This window comes from Marmota monax, unplaced genomic scaffold (assembly GCF_021218885.2).
Source record: "Marmota monax isolate L192 unplaced genomic scaffold, Marmota_monax_Labrador192_F-V1.1 WCK01_AAM20220418_F8-fsc00111, whole genome shotgun sequence".
Taxonomy (NCBI): Eukaryota; Metazoa; Chordata; class Mammalia; order Rodentia; family Sciuridae; genus Marmota; species Marmota monax.
In genome coordinates, this window is record NW_026695067.1 from 6,371,847 (window position 1) to 6,390,110 (window position 18,264).

Sequence of the window (18,264 nt, forward strand, 5' to 3'; positions counted from 1 at the left end):
ACATTGTTCCCTGGGGGAAAGAACTTTTCCGTTCCTGTCAGATGGTGGGTTGCTAGCTTCTGCAGTCTGGATTCTTACATTCCCTCTTGTACATGTACATAGAGCGGCACCGCAGAGGTGGAGCTGAAGAAGGGAGCCACTCTTAAGATCACTCTGGATAACTCCTACATGGAGAAGTGTGATGAGAACATCCTATGGCTGGACTACAAGAACATTTGCAAAGTGGTGGAAGTGGGTAGCAAGATTTATGTGGATGATGGACTTATTTCTCTGCTGGTGAAGGAAAAAGGTATGTGTGGGGGTCAGGTTCTAAAAACATCCCATTTCTAAAGTTTCTTGATATAAGGAAGCCAGGAAGCAAGACTGAATCAATACATTCTTAGAAATGCCTTTCATAACCCATTTATCCTCAAAAACCATCAGTCCAGCCTAATTGCACTCCTGCAACATATGAGAAGATTTCCTTTTTATTCATCCTTTATACTTCTTGACTCTCTGCTTGTTTGCTTCCTTCTATATTCCATCCATCAATATGATGTAAACAGGACTGTGTGTGCCTGGGAATGATAGCTAAAATTTAAGTAAACTTTTTTTTTTTTTAGTTGTAGATGGACCCAATATTTTTATTTGTTTATTTTTATGTGGTGCTGGGGATCGAATACAGGGCCTCACACTTGCAAGGCAAATGCTCTACCACTGAGCTACAATCCCAGCTCCTTAAGTAAACATTATATTTGGTGATGTATTTGAGTTTTAAAACAATTTTATGAGTAGGTATTATTATTCTTACTTAGAGGTGAGGAAACTAAGGCATATAGACTGGCTCAAGGTCACACAGTTAGTGGACTTGGGATTTGAATTCTGGTTATGGTTCTAGTGCCCACTGTGTGCCTCTGAATGGAGAGAAAGGGCTTGCTGTCTGCTACTTATCTTCCAGTTGAGGTGTTCCCTCATTGCTCTGCCTCCCCTCCCTACTCTGTTTTGCATAGGTGCTGACTTTCTGGTGACAGAGGTGGAAAATGGTGGCGCCTTGGGCAGCAAGAAGGGTGTGAACCTTCCTGGGGCTGCTGTGGACCTGCCTGCAGTGTCAGAAAAGGACATCCAGGATCTGAAGTTTGGGGTTGAGCAGGATGTAGACATGGTGTTTGCATCTTTCATCCGCAAAGCATCTGATGTCCATGAAGTTAGGAAGATCCTGGGAGAGAAAGGAAAGAACATCAAGATTATCAGCAAAATTGAGAATCACGAAGGAGTTCGAAGGTAAGTCCCCAATCTTCCCCACTTCAGTTCCATTTCAGCATTCTGAAGGGCAATATTTATCCTGTGACTACACTTGCCTATCAGAATGCGGCCTCCCAAGATTGATCTAGACTCATTGAATCAGAGTATCTTGGGAGAGCAGAATAATTGGTGTTTTTAAGTTTCTCATGGTTTTTCAGGTGAATGAGATGCTGGAGGCTTAGCATTGTTCCATGGGCCTGGGGACAAGCAGTGGAGTGGACTGTGGACTAGGTCACCAGGTCCAGGGCCATCATGCTCTACTCCTGAGCAGGAGCACTATCAGTGTTTGATAGAATAGGAAATAGCAGGTACTTAGAAAGGGGCTCCTTTTTGACATGTGGAAGCTTAGGGCCTTTTGGACTTCACCTAGAAAACAGCTGGCCTGGTGATCAGTCTAATTCTGGTATGGTTTGTTCAGCTCCCATTAGGGAAATATGGGTCCTCTCCAGGTTCAGGTTGCTCCACCTGAGCTTAACCATTTTCCCAGTGCTCACAAAGTAGAGTCAAGTGAGTATGATCAGTTTTTAGTGACACTGCTAAAAACCCAGACTTACTCATGTGGTTAGGAGTGTCTTGGGAGGGTGAGAAGAGCAACCTCTTTGCCATTCTGTTAAGCCATGGGTGCTAATTGACTTTGGCTCAAACCACATCAGGCAAAACCACATGGGAAGGAACCAACATAAAATGTTCAGCCTTCAAATGTTCTTGGCTAAATGAGGTTGTGCATTTTTGTATCAGAAGCAATCAGCAGGCCTTGGGTTTACTTTCTTCCTTGGAAGTCGTGATTGGACAGTGGAGATTGTAGAGAGATAATCAAAGGGGCTCCTTATAGGAGGCAGACAGAGAGGGAAAAGGAGCCCATGGGACTTCCGAAGAGACCTTGTCACTTCCCCTTGTTTCCCCTCAGTGAAGTATCCATATTGGAGTTGAAGAAGCCTAGCAGAATTGTTGGCCCATCCTGTGTGGCTGAGATTGCTGGAAAGTTTTATCTCTTCCACACATTATATATGGATATCTATGTCAGGGAATCTCTGACATCTTCTGGTCAGTAGTTGTACTTGTGGCCCTTGCTCTCTTTATCTCTTCCCCATTTTCTCATCAGATTTGATGAGATCCTGGAGGCCAGCGATGGGATCATGGTGGCCCGTGGTGATCTAGGCATTGAGATTCCTGCAGAGAAGGTCTTCCTTGCTCAGAAGATGATGATTGGGCGGTGCAACCGAGCTGGGAAGCCTGTCATCTGTGCTACACAGGCACGTCCCCCGTCCTGTATTCTCCTGTTCATTTTCACATGCTTGCATGGGAAAGCTGTAGAGCCTAGCCGGTCTCTTCCTATGGACCCTATGGCACTTAACATACACACTCATATCCCCACCCCCTGGTGCACTTACACAAGTTGTGCTCTATGAACCTACACACTGTGTCCCAAGGATCAGCTTACAGTCATTTGTCTCTGAAGAGAGCACAGGCCAAGTCTTATCAATGCTTTGTCCTTTTCCAGATGCTGGAGAGCATGATCAAGAAGCCCCGCCCCACCCGGGCTGAGGGCAGTGATGTGGCCAACGCAGTCCTTGATGGAGCTGACTGCATCATGCTGTCTGGAGAAACAGCCAAAGGGGACTACCCTCTGGAGGCTGTTCGCATGCAGCACCTGGTGAGTAATTAGGGCCCACCCTGTGCCCTAGGCTTCCAGCTGGTATGGAGGCAAGCTCTAGCACAGAGCTTTTTAGGCTTCTGCATCCTCTTAACCAGGGTCTTTCATGGTCCTCCAAGTCACTGCAACAAGAGTGAGGGGGTGGGGGTGCAGGGTGCCTCCTGGTTTGTTTGTTTGTTTGTTTGTTTTGTCTTCCCTTCACACACCCTCTCCTATTTCCGGAGGCATCCTCCATCAGACATCACAGTGTTTCTGTGGCTCCTTTCCTTGATTTAAGTCCTGGGGTACTGATTTAGTACTTTTAAACTCTGGACAGTCCAGAGGGCCTGAGTGCCTCTGCCCTATTCTGAAAAAGGCCATGCTCCCAGCTGTGCTTACTGTTTGCCTTCTGATTTGATTCCCCACCTGTGGGCCTGCACTGGTGGGTGTTGCCCACATGAGCTGCCTGAGCTGGCCTTGCATGGTGCCTTCAGCATGGGATCTACTTTGATGTGCCAGACCAAAAAGTGACATCAAGTGACTAGTGGAAGGGCACTGCGCCTTGCGGGCTTTGGACTGAGAACCTTTGGGGAGATATGGGTGTTCTTTCTCCCTGAGAAGGAGTTCTTAGAGATTTCCAGCTTGGTTGTGTCCTTCTGCTGCTCTTGCTTTTCAGAGATAAGAGTTCCAGTTCCTTTGTCCTGCTTGATCCCTCCCTGGAACCTTCCAAAGAATTAACTTGGGGATTAGTTTTTACGGCTGCTTGTGCCTGATAATATAAGTGTTATGAATTAACTTTTTCCTGGTAGTTCTAGGTCAGTCTCTATAACATACACCTCAGTGAAATTTCCCTGTATCTGTTCCCTTTCTAGCCAGCAAAGGAACCTTGCCCTTTGTGTTATCCCCCTTTTCTTCAGGTCCTCAAATAACTGAAAAAACAAACCAACTCTGTACTAAGTATCTCTTTTACTTTATATATATCCTGTTACTGGGCTTAAGTAGCCTTCTGGTAGTGAACTGAGTTCCTACCCAAGATTCTAGTCCTTAAGGCATCCTGGTGAATTTCCCCATGTCGAAATGGGTAGAAACCTCATCCCTTTTCCCAGGGATGTTTCTATAGCCTGGCCCTGGGCCATCCATACATCACCCCATTTGTGTGATATGATTGCTGTTCCAGTGGTCAGATACTCTTGGCATATTCTCAAAGCTGCCCTATGGAAGGGTGCTCCTAAGTCTGTCCCAGGTGAAAGTGCCCCTCAGCCTATCACCTCTGGAGTAGCCACCTTTCTGCATCTCTACATGTCCCCCCTCTATGTCTTGCTTAGTTATGTGACTTTCTGGCCTCTGACCTTGACTTGATTTATTGAACTTTGAAACCAGATTGTGAGTACTGTTATGTCTTTGGACAAGTCACTTAATATCTCAAGACCTTGTCCTAAAATGGATTAGCTGAAATATTTAATTATAACCTAAACATTAAATATTCCCTGCCATTATTAGTAAATATCATGTCAAATCCTGTGTCCACATAATCTTCATATCTCCCATTACTTCAGTTTGTAGTTGCAGGTTACATGAATATAAAGCCTGGGTTTGAGAACAGGTCTGCTGACTTCAAAACCAGTCTTGTCTCCTGCAGCATTGTACTCTAACAGCAGATAAGGAGAAGTCTTTATTTGGGGACTGTAGTGAGGTCAGAGACTAAGATTCAGCTCTGGGTTCTGAATTCCATGTCATTTCTTCCATACCCTGGTCTTTCTGTGAATGGACAGGCATCTTAGAGCTGCAAGGCTTGGATTGCATGGCACTTCTCAGAAGATAAGTTATGAGGTCTGGGCCAGGTAGTAGCTGCTCCTCCAGGTGGTACAGGCCTCTCCTTTCTATTATCAGTTAACACTGGCCGCCACAGCCTCCCTTAACAATTCATGGCTTTCTCCTATGTCTAACTGATGCAATTCATGACCCATATTAAGAGCTAGGCAGTACCAGGTATGGTCCTGTTTCCTGTTCATGTCCGCTATCCTTTGGGCTGCATGCACTCCATTCTTATAAAAAGAACACTTTTAACCTGGTATACCCTGGCACGCATCTGCTTATACTGCTGAATTAATAAGATGGTATTAGTCTTATCTACCGTTCACTAAGGTACTGATAATGGCATTATAATCCTCTAAAGCTTAAATTTTCTTTCTTAGTCTTATCTGAGCAGGCAGTCTATAAATAACTTACTGGCTTTCTTATGACCATTTTAATCATTAGATTTTAATCAAATGTCTTGTTAAACATGTCTGCATGCTCCCACAGGCCTCCATATCTTCACATGGCTGTGCAAAGTGCCCCTCGCAAGTTAGCCAGTTTCCCTTCTCCTAATTTGAGAATTCAGCCGTGTAGCTCTGGCTTTATGTTGACCCCAGCTTTGCAGCGTTGTTCAGTCTGTTTCCATGGCAGGCCTTGGAAAATATACTTTATCCATGAGGCAACCCTGCCTCATCCAGACAGCCATGTGAGGAAGGAGGCCCTGTTTCTTGCTATAAGCTGTGTCATGAGGCAGCGTGGTCAAGTCCTCTGCCAGGGAGTAGTGTGGGTTCAGTCTAGGCATGTCTTTATGCCCAGCTGCTAGAGCCTACCCACCATATTACTATGGCTCTAACAACAAAAAAAAAATCCTTCTAGGATGGAAGTCCCAGTTTCCCCTATATCAGAGGGGAAGAAACATAAGTTGAAGCACAAAATTCTCCATACCTCCTAAAGCAGGTGGACTTCCACCGTTCTGCCTCTGTGTCTGCCTGAACGACAGATTTAACCTAAGGTTATCTTACCTTCCTCTCTTATTAATTCCCCGTTCTATCTTTCCATGTGTTGTCTCTTGTTTTGTTTGGTTTGTTTTTTTTTTTTTTTTTTCCTTCTTTATCTCTTTTCCTTGCCCTTCCTTCTCCTAAACCTTACAGATAGCTCGGGAGGCTGAGGCTGCCATGTACCACAGCAAGCTGTTTGAAGAACTTGCACGAGCCTCCTGTCTCTCCACAGACCCTATGGAGGCCATGGCTATGGGCAGCGTGGAGGCTTCTTATAAGTGTTTAGCAGCAGCTTTGATAGTTCTGACGGAGTCTGGCAGGTAGGGCCCCAAGGGCAGGTACCACTGTAGGATAACCAACTTCTTGCTTGCTCCAGCCAGCCCTGCACTTGGCCCTGGCACACAGCCTCTTCTCATCTGCAGGAAGGCAGCCAGGGAGGTCATGACAGGGCAGGATCAAAGGGTCCTTTGTCTCAATAGGCATGGTAGAAGTCACAGGCACCTGGTGAAGGACTGCTTCCTGTGGAGTTTTGCTCTTGCTCATCTCCAAACCTCCAGTGACTATGCTCCTCTTGGCCTTTGTGCCCAGGGATATGTTCCTTGCCAGTTGTCTGTAACTTTTTCTCCGTCCTTTCCCTTTGTGACAAAGCTCTGTCCCCCTCTTGTCCCTCTGGACGGATATTGCTCCCCTAGATTGCCCGTGAGGCAGAGGCTGCCATCTACCACTTGCAATTATTTGAGGAGCTCCGCCGCCTGGCGCCCATTACCAGCGACCCCACAGAAGCCGCCGCCGTGGGTGCTGTGGAGGCATCCTTCAAGTGCTGCAGTGGGGCCATTATCGTGCTCACCAAGTCTGGCAGGTAGGAGGTGGCAGTGGCTCCCTGAGGATACCCTGGTCTGTGGCACCTCTCCTTGGGGGTCCTGGGAGTTGTGCATTGAACAGTGTTCAGATGATGCTGAGTCAAGGTAAGGACTGTCTAGCTGCCACCTTCCCAGCTCCCTCAGTCCAGGATCCCAGCATGGGCAGAGTTCCTTCCTCGCGCCTGGAGGACTATAGTATAGGCAGCATTCAACAAATATGTTAAATCATTTGGATGCAAAGCAAATGATTCTGGGGCTGGGGTTGTGGCTCAGTGGCAGAGCGCTTGCCTTGCACGTGTGAGGCACTGGGTTCGATCCTCAGCACCACATAAAAAAAAAAAATGGATAAACAAAGCAAATGATTCACAGTGAACTATTAAAAATTGCATAATGATGGATAAGCTCTAAGTACCAACTGCAAATGGTTATTTGATATTTAAAAGCTGGTCTTCTAGCTTTTAAATGGTGTACACCAATAATCTCAGCAATTTAGTGAAACCATAAAGAACTTAGCAAGATCCTGTTTTAGAATTTAAAAAAAAAAAAGTGTGGGTGTAGTTCAGTGGTAAAGGGCCCCTGGGTTCAATCTCCAGTATTCTCCCTACAAAAATTGGTCTTTAAAATAGCATAAGATAGGGGCTGGGGTTGTGGCTCAGTGGTAGCGTGCTCGCCTACCATGTGCGGGGCCCTGGGTTCTATCCTCACCACCACATATAAAGATATTGTGTCTAATATAACTAAAAAATTAAAAAATAATAGCATAAGACAACCAGTTTTGTTTGTAGTAGTTACTGTGTACTTTTTAAAAAATCATTTGGAAAATTAATGCTGTTCACTATGCCCCTATTTGGTACACTGGTTCCTGTTTGCACCCCAAAGATGAGTCTGTCCAGTCTAGGAAAGGTTGCTATGCCATTTTGCTGGTATTCTTTGGAGCTAAGGTATTCAGGCCTGTGGTTGGTCTTGGGTTTGAGGTTCCTTCCTAGCCTGGGACATTGTCTTACTGTCTCTCAATCTTCTAGTCTGGGGAGTGTCCCCCTTGACCTCCACAGCAGGATGGGGGAGGTCAGGGTAAAGAGGAGAGACAGGCAGTGCCCATGCACTGAGGAGTGGCAAGTGGGCTTCCCAAAGCACCAGGTTACAGGGTCTGTGTGGATTCCCTCAGCAGAGGCTCCACGCTCTTGCCTAAACAACCATTAGGATTGACCTTTGTGGAAAGGGCCAACCCTTGCTATTTGGCTATTTTTAGCTCTAGTCTTCTGGGATTTCACTCAGCTGGACTGGACTTCAAGAGCTATTTCTCCATGAAGGATGTGTATGGAGGCCAAACTTGAAGCAGTGTTCTGCTGTGATCATCTTAAATTTCCCTGACACCTGTTGTGTATCCTCAGAGCTTGCCTTCTAGGGCCCAGTTCTTTCTGCAAGGCGCTCCCCAATTTCTGAAACACATCTGCATCTCTAAATGTATAGTGTCAGTGTTCAAGGAAGCAGTTGGCAGAGGGATTTCAGAGTTCCTGGACATGCTTCCACACCACCATTCTGTTTTTGCCTTTTGTGTAGCACCCAGAGTTCTACCTGCTCACCTGGGTTCTATATTATATCATAGAACTTCTAAGATTTCTTTTGTTACTCAGGTTTGATCTTGAGACTCTAAAGTTCAGTTGCTGAGACTACTTGGGGGACCTGGGAACCATGTGGGGTAGGGAAGGGGATATAACAGTTGAAGTGTCATGTTGATTCCCTGAGGGCTGGTCACTGTGCTGTGGGTTTTTTTTTTTTTTTTTAATATTTGTTGGACACGATATCTTTTATTTATATATTTTTATTGGTGCTGAGTATCAAACCCAGGTCCTCACACGTGATAGGCAAGCTGAGCCACGATCCCAGCCGTGTGCTGCAGTTCTTTGCCCCTTTCAAGAATTAGGTGCTTTTCACATGGTGCTTGGCTTGTAGCTGTTGGCTGGCAGCAAGAGCAATGGGTGCTGATGAGGTTGGGCCAGGGCTGCCTTTCTGGCCAAATGGAAGAATTTAGAGGTTCTTGCAACCAGTGGGCCATGTGGGGATGATCAGCCAATGGGAGGGGATGGAATGGAGGGCAAATGGCAACGTAGCCTTTTGGAGGGGAAGGTACAAAATTAGGAGCTCCCCAGCCTTGGGAGGCAGTTCCCTACATTCCAAGGGAAGCCCGGGAATAGCTCTTTCAGGCTGGCGAAGTGAGTTGGATTAGAGTGAGCTACTGCCGAAGGCCATGTTGTGCTTCCTGGGAGGCTTCTGGGACACTATTTAATGGTCTCTTCCTGTTCCCATTGCATCTCAGGTCTGCTCACCAGGTAGCCAGATACCGCCCACGTGCTCCCATCATTGCCGTGACACGGAATCCCCAGACAGCTCGCCAGGCCCACCTGTACCGTGGCATCTTCCCTGTGGTGTGTAAGGATCCAGTCCAGGATGCCTGGGCTGAGGATGTGGACCTCCGAGTGAACTTGGCCATGAATGTTGGTGCGTAGCTGGGAGCAAGGGCTGGAGCTTAGAAGGGAAGGAGTGATTGAGCTCTGGTTTTTCTGAGATGCTGTAGGTTTGGGGAATACAAACGGAGGCATGCAAACTCCATCCATTCTGGGACAAGAGGCCCAGCTGACTGCTCTTCATACTCAATGGAAATGTTTTTTCAGAATCCTCTCCCATTCTATAAAGAGAGAATGTAAGGGAAGAGGGGTCTTTGAGTGGTGGGGCTAAGCATCTTACTCCTTTTCTTTAGTCTCTCTCTCTGGGGCACCAGGTGAAATTAATTGTCCATTACTTGGCATCTGCTTATTTATTACTGAGGTTTTCTTTATATAAAATTGACTAGGGCTACTGTATGGTGGAGTGGCGCACACAAAGATTTATGTGCTGATTTGGTCTTTGTACCCAAAAGCTAGGAGGTCATGGGATGAGATGAAGCAGCTAGCTCTGACCTTCTAGAGTATAAACCAGACTTTACTCTCTTCCCCTTTCCCTGTGGCACCACCTTGTGGTGTGAGGGAGTAATTGTTAGCCAGTTTTGACTAGTGGCTGCTGATTGCTTTTTTTTTTTTTTTGTAATACCAGAGATTGAACCCAGAGGTGCTTAACCACTGAGCCACTTCCCTGGTCCCTTTATATATTTTATTTAGAGACCCAGAGCCTTTCTAAGTTGCTGAGGCTGGCTTTGAAACCATGATCCTCCTGCCTCAGCTTCCTGAGTTGTTAGGATTACAGGCGTGTGCCACCAAGCAGGGCTTCTTGATGTGGGCATTTGCCTCAGGTTCATACCTGCTTGGCTTGGTTTTTATTCACCAATCTTTTTTCTTCAGGCAAGGCTCGAGGCTTCTTCAAGAAGGGAGATGTGGTCATTGTGCTGACTGGATGGCGCCCTGGCTCTGGCTTCACCAACACCATGCGTGTAGTACCTGTGCCATGATGATCCCTGGATCCCCTTCTACCCCTGCCCTATCCCCTTCCCCAACCCATCCATTAGGCCAGCAATGCTTCTAGTGCTCACTCTAGGCTGTAGTGTGGCACTGGTGGGCTGGGACACCAGGGAAGATTAAGTCTGTTTTTAGACCCTGCTCGAGTGGGATAGCCAGAGCCTGGCTGCATCATGTGGTCCCACCCAAAAAGGGGCAAAAGAGGAACGTAAGACTGGAGGCTTCCAGAGCTATGGAAAGAAGGTGACATTCCTTCTCCTCTAGTTAGTTCCTGTAGAAAGTGGATGCCCAGAGAACTCCTAGCCCTGGCCTGGGGTCAGGAGACAGCCAGCTGGGGTAGGAGCTTAGGGTGTAGGGCAGTGATTCCAGTGTATGCAAACGGACCCTGACGCTTATTTGCTTCCCCAACTGCCTCAGCCTCCCTCACTCCACCTTGTTGTGTACTGTGTTGTTCTCCTGCACTCCACTGGACTGACGTTCATGCTGCAGAAAAACACTCCACCCCCTGCCTTCCATTTTCCCCACACTGCAGCCACCTCCAGGCCTGTTGCTATAGAGCCTACCTGTATGTCAATAAACAACAGCTGAAGCACCTGTTTCTTTCTTCTGCTTGGTGGGGGCTGGGGGGAGGCTGAACCCTGCCCCCTGAGCAGGTGGAAATGGCAACAGCCCTGTGCCCTGTGGTGGGAGTTTTAGATCACTTGCCCATCTGCAGGGTGCAGAGGCAGCTAGGAAGGCAGTAGCTTACTACCTTGAGTTGCAGATTACTCCCAGCATACTGGGCTGGTTTTGTCTAAAACTTCCCACCCCTGGGTAATGCCTTTTTTGGGCCAAAGATGGGAGAAGGCAGGCACGAAGTTTCTCCTGAGACTACACTGGTGTGTAATCCTAGAGTGAAGTAGCCCTTGCACTAGTTGGTCTTCCACTTTAGGCTGCCTGTAGTAGAAAGCTATTTTCTTTACTTATTAGTGGAATTTTATGAATTTATTTATATGTGGTGCTGAGAATCGAACCCAGTACCTCACACGCTAGGCAAGCACTCTACCACTGAGCCATAACCCCAGCCCCAGTAGAAGGCTATTAAGGGAACTGAGGTTGAGTCCCTGCTCTCCGATTCTGCCCTGAGGTGCAGAAAGTTTGTGGACAGTTTCCCCCTTTGGGTCTCTGTATGTTGATGGCTCTCTTCATGATAACAGCAGGATCAAGGTGGGTGGGTGGGTAGAGTAAGAATGGGATTGAGTCTGTCCCTCTCCTGAAACTCAAGGACCAAATAACCTGGTGGGGAAAGGGGCCTGCAGGCAAGCAATATTAAAAACTAAAACTTCTGGGTCCATTCGTAATTGCACGGCTCAGCCCAGTTTATTGTCAGTTACACCAATCACTGACCTCTTGATACCTGCTTCCCAACTCAGATTCCTTATAAAAATAATGCTGGGGTTGTGGCTCAGTGGTAGAGCACTTTCCTAGCATGTGTGAGGCACTGGGTACAATTCTCAGCACCACATGTAAAGGTCCATCCACTAGTAAAAAATTAAAGAAATGTTGGGCCTTGCATTCTTGGTGACCTGGATTTTTGACTGTCATGTTAAAAATTTTCCCTGTTGTCCCAAATTGGAACACCCTGGATCTCAACGTTGGGAGGGGTTGTAGGAGTGCAGGATTGCGTTCCTGTAGAGGGCACCGCGCTCCAAGACTAGGAGGACAAAATTTAAAAGGGGCTCTATGTGAGGACCCGTAGGTATGTAGACCTGGGCGCTATCTGCCAGGACCTCGCATTCTGGGAATCCAGAATGCGGATCTGTGTAGAGATAGGGGCCTCACCTGGGCGGTCAGGAGAGGGGAAGTCTTGGCCAATGGGCTGGCCCGGCCCACAGAGCAGCCAATTGGCGGGTGAAGGCGGGCTCTGCCCGGGGCGGGCGGGGTTCTCGGGCTCTGGGTCCCGAGCGCGGTGCTGGGTCTGGAGTAGGCGCCGGGATGACCGCTCTGAACCGGAGCGAGGCCACAGAGGAGGACAGGTAAGGAAGCTGCGGCCCTGGGACTGGGTCTGCGACTCCAGAAGCCACTTCGAGGGGCTCAATGTCTCGTGGAGCAGAGCAGCTCCGGGGCCCCACACCACCTCAGTGCATTCTACCCCCAGGGCAGGCACTTTCTGACTGCGGGGAAAGCGGCTTCGGGTCCAGAGCGGCACCGCGCGGGCTGGGCGCCTACGGAGCTGTTAGGTGTTCGTGTGGGGACGGGATGTTTCTAAGGGTGCCGAACCTGGGGGCTGAAGTTCGGTCCCGGCGGCATTAGAGCAATGGAGGGCACAGTATGAATCCATCGCTGCCCGCCACCATCGCTGCAGTTCGTTCATTCATTCATTCATTCATTCATATATTTATTTATTCATTACCCTCCATATCGACCAGTCCCGAATGCCCTCCACTCAAAGTCTGTGGCTTCCCTGCTGGCCCCTGCAGGGTCTTGCCGTTTCCTCTCTGCCGGATCTACACTTGTAGCGGCTCGTAGCTGCCCGGGAGTCAGCGCGGAGCTGTCCCAGCACGACTCGGCCGCGCCCGTGCGCCAGGCTGGGCGGGCTGGGGCCGGTCTTCAAGCCTGGAAAGCTGGTCAAAGTCGACCTGGGAGGAAGGAAAGTTCTTGCAAATGGGGGAGAGTAAGGGGCTAGAGCAGACAGCAGGTGGCATTGCAGAGGACATTAAGAATTGTGGGTTTTGCTCCATGAAGTTTTGGGGACCTGGGAATGGGATTATATAGGGAAAAATAGAGTCAGTGAATGAAGCTGTAAATTCCTGCCCCTGCCCAGGTCCCAACACCAGTCTGAGCTCTGGTGGACAGCCCTGCACCCCTGGCCAGGTAGCCTGAAGCCAAGTAGTGTGAATGTGAGCCTGTGCCCAAATCAGCCCTAGATCCACACTTGTTCCTGGGTGTGGATCTAGGGCTCTCCCTCTGCTCTGTCCCTAAAAGGCTTTGGAGGGCTTCTAGCCAGCTTCATTTGTTCTTGCTTTGCTTGTCCCCTTCCTCACCATACATGATTGTTCAAAGATGCCTGTCCTTGCAGAGGTCAGTCTCCTACGGAATGATAGAAAGTAGTCTGACAATTTGTGCTGTCTCCCTACCCCTGTACACCTCTCGCTGGCACTGAATTCAGTTCTTTTCAGAATAAAGACAAGGCAGGGTGGAAGAGGTGGAGAGGAAAGTGTCCCTCCCATTCTATAGTGAGGGGACCAATTTGTCCCTTCCATGGTCTTCTGGTCAGGTTTGCCAGAGTCCCATCCATTCCATGCTGCAGTCACTCTTAGGTTTGAGGTAATAGATGGCAGGCATCTCTGAGACAAATGGGCAGATCCAGAGAGCAAGGCTGACAAGGGCTGCCCTGAGCTTCCAGGAGAGTTTCTGTCGGGGCCAAATGGGAGTACTTCTCAACTTCTAGTTGAGATGATTTTCTAAATAAGCTAGAGAGATCAGCCTGGGCCCCATCTATTCCTTGATGTTGCTGGTTGCTTTCAAATTTCTGAGTTTAGGTTGAATCCTCAAAGCTAAAATTTAACACAGATTAGAAAGACCTGTATTCTAATTCATGCACCTAGGATGCTGCCTCACTTGCTAGGGTTAAGGTCACCGCATCTAAAAATGATTTACGCTGCTTCCCTGCCCCTCCATCCCTTCTTGAGCTGCTAGTGCCCGCTGTGTTGGCTCCCCCCAGTCCTTAAGCTGGTTAAGCTTTTGCTTGGCCCTTGAATGCCACGTTCCATATTTATAGATTGGCATGAGGAGCCTCACTCTGGAAATCAGTCGTAAACCTCACACTGTTCCTGTTTTGCTGTGACTTGGAGCAAATTGCTTCCCTCTCTGGCCTGTTTTACCATAAGGTAAGGATATGGGACTCCTTGATGGCATTCTCCATGCAGTTGTTCAGGGATTCTGCCAACTAGTGTGTTTCCTCCTCTATTTCTGAAGGTGTTTCATTTCTTCCCATAATTTCCCCTTTGCCCTGATTGCCCATGTCATCAAGAAGTGCAGAATTCTACTTTGGTATCTAGTGTCTGAGTCTGAACATGATTTGTTTTTCTTTTTCTTTTTCTTTTTTTCCGAGAAACGAAAATAAACTCTCCTGATCCTTCAGCCATCTCTGATGCAAATTTGACATAAAGTCCATCTTGGCCACTGTGCCACTGCTCACCTGAGCTGCAGGGCATCAGTTTGTCACCGTCTGTTATCACCAACTTTTGAACCTTTGATTAACTCCCCAGCTATTTACTAGTGGAGGAGAGGAAGGATGAGAGGGAGAACAGAAACCCCTGGGAATGGAGCTTCCTGGGTAATTAAGAAGTATCAGCCTCCCTGAGGTGTACCTGTCTGCTATGGCATAGATTCCAAAGGAAGGCATTGTTCTCCAGAACATAGCCTCTAAGAGACAAAGTGTTTCCTCTTCCCTCCTCCCACGACTACACATTTTTATTAGTTGGGGAAATGCTTGATTAGAATTTAGGACTGGAATGTTTTAATAATCTGTGGCAGTTGAACCAATCTTGAAATCCTTGTCCTAAATTATTGTTTCCTCAGTGATGTTTAAAATTATATCATTAATTTTTATCTATTTATTTGTTGGCTTATTTTACACTGTTAATTTTTTAAGCAGACATGAGTTTTTGGTTGGCACTATTTTTTAAACCTGAAAACCAAAGTACTTAAAGAATTAGTTTAAATCAAACACGAATTACTTTTCTCCTTCAAGTATTGACATAGCCTGTCAAAGATATATTTAGTAATTGTCAATATCCTTCTGGCATTTTTTTTCTCTGACTGAGGGTCAGAGCCTCAGTGTAGATGGTTTGCCTGAGCCAACGGTTGTTCCTGGTTATAACAATTTCTCTCTCTCTCTCTCTCTTTTAAATTTGTTTTAATTAGTTACACATGACAGTTCAATGACCTTGACATATCATACATTTGAAATAGATGGGATATAATACCTCATTTTTCTGCTTATACAGGTTGCAGAATCACATTGATCATGCATTCACATATATACACACAGTAATAATAATGTCTGTTTCAAACAACTAAGTATTTCTAATAATGTTCCATTTAACCAAATTACTTAAAACTTGCTGATGATCATTTATACCACACAAAACAATTCAATTTTTTTTTTTTTGGTAGTGCTGGGGATCTAATCGAGGACTTTGTACATGCTAAGCATTTGCTCTACCACCGAGATACATTCCCAGCCCCTAAAAGAATTTTTGAATTTTTTAATAAGGTCATTTTTATAGATACATTATAATTATACATTATAGTACTATTTGTTGTTACATATTGATACATGCACATAACATAATTTGGTATAATTTTTGAATTTTTAAGAACCTCTTCAGAAATTTTATTTTAAAATAGCCCAGTGATATGATCTCAGAAATGATGTTCATACAGGGCTTCCTTCATTACCAAATTGAAAAATGTTAATATTTTTAATTGCTAACTGTTTTTGCTGTGGAAAGTCTCAAACATACACAGAAAAGGAGAGAAAATAGTGTAATAAGTGGCATGTGTCCATCACCAGCTTCAACAATGATCAAGTCACAGGCCAAGTTGTTTCACATGTACCTCTCTTCTCCCTCCTTCTTTTCTGGATTGTTTTGAAGCATACCTAAGCTATTATATTATTTCATCCGTACATATTTCAGGTGATCTATAAGAGGTAAGATCTTTAAAAAATATTATGACAATATCATTATTATTCCTTAAAAAATGTCAGTAACTCCTTAAAGTCAGCATTTGAATTTCCCCAGTGTCTCCTAAATGTCTTTGTACTATTTGTTTATTTTAATAGGAATTTAAATGAGGTTTACATAATTAGTTGACACTGTGAATATCTGTATCTCTATAATCCTTACACTATAGGTTCCCCTTCCATTTCTTCCTTTTTTCTTGCAAAAACTCTAGGTTATTTGTCCTGTACCATTTCCCAGGTTGTTGATATTGTTTTAAATGTTCCCTGACTCCTGAATTTCATATAAATTGGGAGTTGGATCTAGATTCCTGGTCCAATTTCGGGAACATTGTGCACTTCAGGAAGCTTACAAAGTTTGTTTCTTTCTGTTTGGGGGATGTGAGTAGCCATTGATGATTATTTAATTAGACCCATTATTTAATTAGAGATTGAAAATGGTATTAATCTAATTCTGTCATCTTTATTCATTTATTACCCATAATCTTTCTATAAAAAGAAGTGTTGCCTCTTCAACTATGTGTTTACTCTAAAGTATAGCTAGTACTAGATAGGCAGAATAAATGCTTGACTTTTTTCTCATATTTACTGGTTTTCAAAATCATGAAATGGGTCCCTTGTATACACCAAAGGTAACCAATGAGTAATTTTATATTACTATGGTATCATGGTTTTAAACATGTTTGAATATTTAATGCATATTTTTGATATATATTTGATATGTATGTTTCAGATCCTTGTAGACATCATTTTTATTGATGCTCAAGTTGACCTTTTTTTTTTTTTTTCCATTTAGTGCTGGGGGATAATACCCAGGGCTTTATGCATGCTAAGTGTGTATCAATTTTTTTTTTGGCTGGGGGTGGGGAGGGTAGGGGGGATGGGGGGGTGGAGTACCAGGAATTGAACCCAGGTGCACTCAACCACTGAGCCACATACCCAGCCCTATTTTGTATTTTATTTAGAGACAGGGTCTCAACTGTGTTGCTTAATGCCTCACTTTTGCTGAGGCTGGTTTTGAATTCATGATCCTCCTACCTCAGCCTTCTGAGACTCTAGGATTACAGGCCACCACGACTGGCTCGATTTTCCCATCTTTAAATTGGCTCCTAAGTCTTTGTGCCACAAGGCCGGACTTTGATGGCTTCCTTTCTTTGTGGTATGTTTAGAGGTTTTAGGCTCATTTGTGCATTTCCTACCTCTATCTGGAATCAGCTTTATCTCCAAGGATCCCAGTTCCTTTTAGCAGGAAATACTTTTCAGAGATCACAGATGAAGCACCAGGGAGGTGTTCCATGCTAGCTGTTTATTATTTTTAAGTGATTAGTTTTGAAGTTTCTATTTTAAGCCCATTTCGTTACTGATTAGACTAAACAAGTAGTTTCGATCATTTTGGAGTTATCAGGTACATTGAGAATCTAATAAAAGTGAAATGCTCTCTATTCAGAAATATGCCCCTTTATTCAGACCCAATAGGACTTCCCTTACCTGTCTCCAGGGATGTGATTTACCATAGGCTGTCAACTGGGTCCATACAGATGGGAGAAGACTTTAGAGGATTAAAAATAACCAGTTGGCTTGATATAAAAGCAGAAAGTGGGAAAGCTAATGGACCTTGCAGATAAAACCAGAGAAGAGAAAGTAGGAGTGGTCATGGCCCTGACTGCACTGATCTCACTAGGAGTGATCACTTTTTATCAAAGAAGGAACACAAAGACAAAAGTTCATTCCTCGGTGAAGGATCACTAAATAGAGCACAGTCCATTTGGGTGTTGGAAAGTACTTTTTGATAATCAGGACCACAGTGACATACCTAAGGAATGATATTCACATACATGCTCATTTTTTTTTGTTTTGTTTTGGTACAAGGTATTGAACTCCGGGGTGCTCAACCACACAGCCACATCCCCTATTTTGTATTCTATAGAGAGACAGGGTTTCACTCAGTTGCTTAGTGCCTCACTTTTGCTGAGGCTGGCTTTGAACTCATGATCCTCCTGCCTCAGCATCCCAAGCCACTGGGATTACAGACATGCACCACCATACCCGGCATATGCTCACATTTTAAAATTCCTGCTATCTAAATACAATTCCACCTTTTTAAATCACTCAAATATTTATTTCTTTATACCAAGTTCTTTGATACAGGTAACACTGAAATAGGTTTTTGTTATGTTTTGGTGTCTTTTAAGTCATTCCCAGATTTGTAGTCAATGTGATACAGTAGGAAGGGCCTGAGCTTTCAGACAGATCTGGCTCCAATTCTTGTTCCCTAAGTTAATGCTCTGAGTTGTTTGTTCTTCATGAATTCACATCTGGCCTCCTTCAAAGGTCCTCAGGCTATGTAATGGCCTGGTACACAGTGTGTTCTCACCAAAAGGTACTTTCACGGCAGGGCCTCCAGCTTGGAGAAACTCTGTGATGATTCTACCCCACCTGGCTCTGAAAAGACCTTCCTGTTTTTTTTTTTTGTTTTGTTTTGTTTTCCTTTTCAAGGTGCAAAATTTAATCAATACTT

General features: G+C 45.4%; 2 protein-coding genes across 5 annotated transcripts in view; both read left to right on the top strand.

Moving 5' to 3' along the window:
* The window catches only part of Pkm (pyruvate kinase M1/2), a 28,781-nt gene extending 18,171 nt beyond the window's left edge, over window positions 1-10,610 (top strand). For 2 of the 3 annotated variants that reach the window (XM_046428022.2, XM_058573830.1), the window contains 7 exons: window positions 103-289; window positions 990-1,260; window positions 2,384-2,534; window positions 2,783-2,935; window positions 6,402-6,568; window positions 8,887-9,068; window positions 9,905-10,610. In XM_046428022.2, the coding sequence (XP_046283978.1) occupies window positions 103-289; window positions 990-1,260; window positions 2,384-2,534; window positions 2,783-2,935; window positions 6,402-6,568; window positions 8,887-9,068; window positions 9,905-10,011 (1,218 nt within the window). In that variant the 3' untranslated portion in view covers window positions 10,012-10,610. Of the gene's footprint in view, window positions 1-102; window positions 290-989; window positions 1,261-2,383; window positions 2,535-2,782; window positions 2,936-5,862; window positions 6,030-6,401; window positions 6,569-8,886; window positions 9,069-9,904 lie in introns of all 3 variants that reach the window. The other variant, XM_046428023.2, reaches the window with a different exon arrangement.
* Window positions 10,611-11,925: 1,315 nt separating this feature from the next.
* The window catches only part of Gramd2a (GRAM domain containing 2A), a 42,446-nt gene continuing 36,107 nt past the window's right edge, over window positions 11,926-18,264 (top strand). Inside the window, exons 1-2 of one of the 2 annotated variants that reach the window (XM_046428132.2) lie at window positions 11,948-12,033; window positions 13,779-13,887. Coding sequence is in view for 1 of the 2 variants with exons in the window: in XM_046428130.2 (XP_046284086.1) it covers window positions 11,993-12,033 (41 nt within the window). In the remaining variant the exon portion in view is untranslated. Of the gene's footprint in view, window positions 12,034-13,778; window positions 13,888-18,264 lie in introns of both variants that reach the window. The other variant, XM_046428130.2, reaches the window with a different exon arrangement.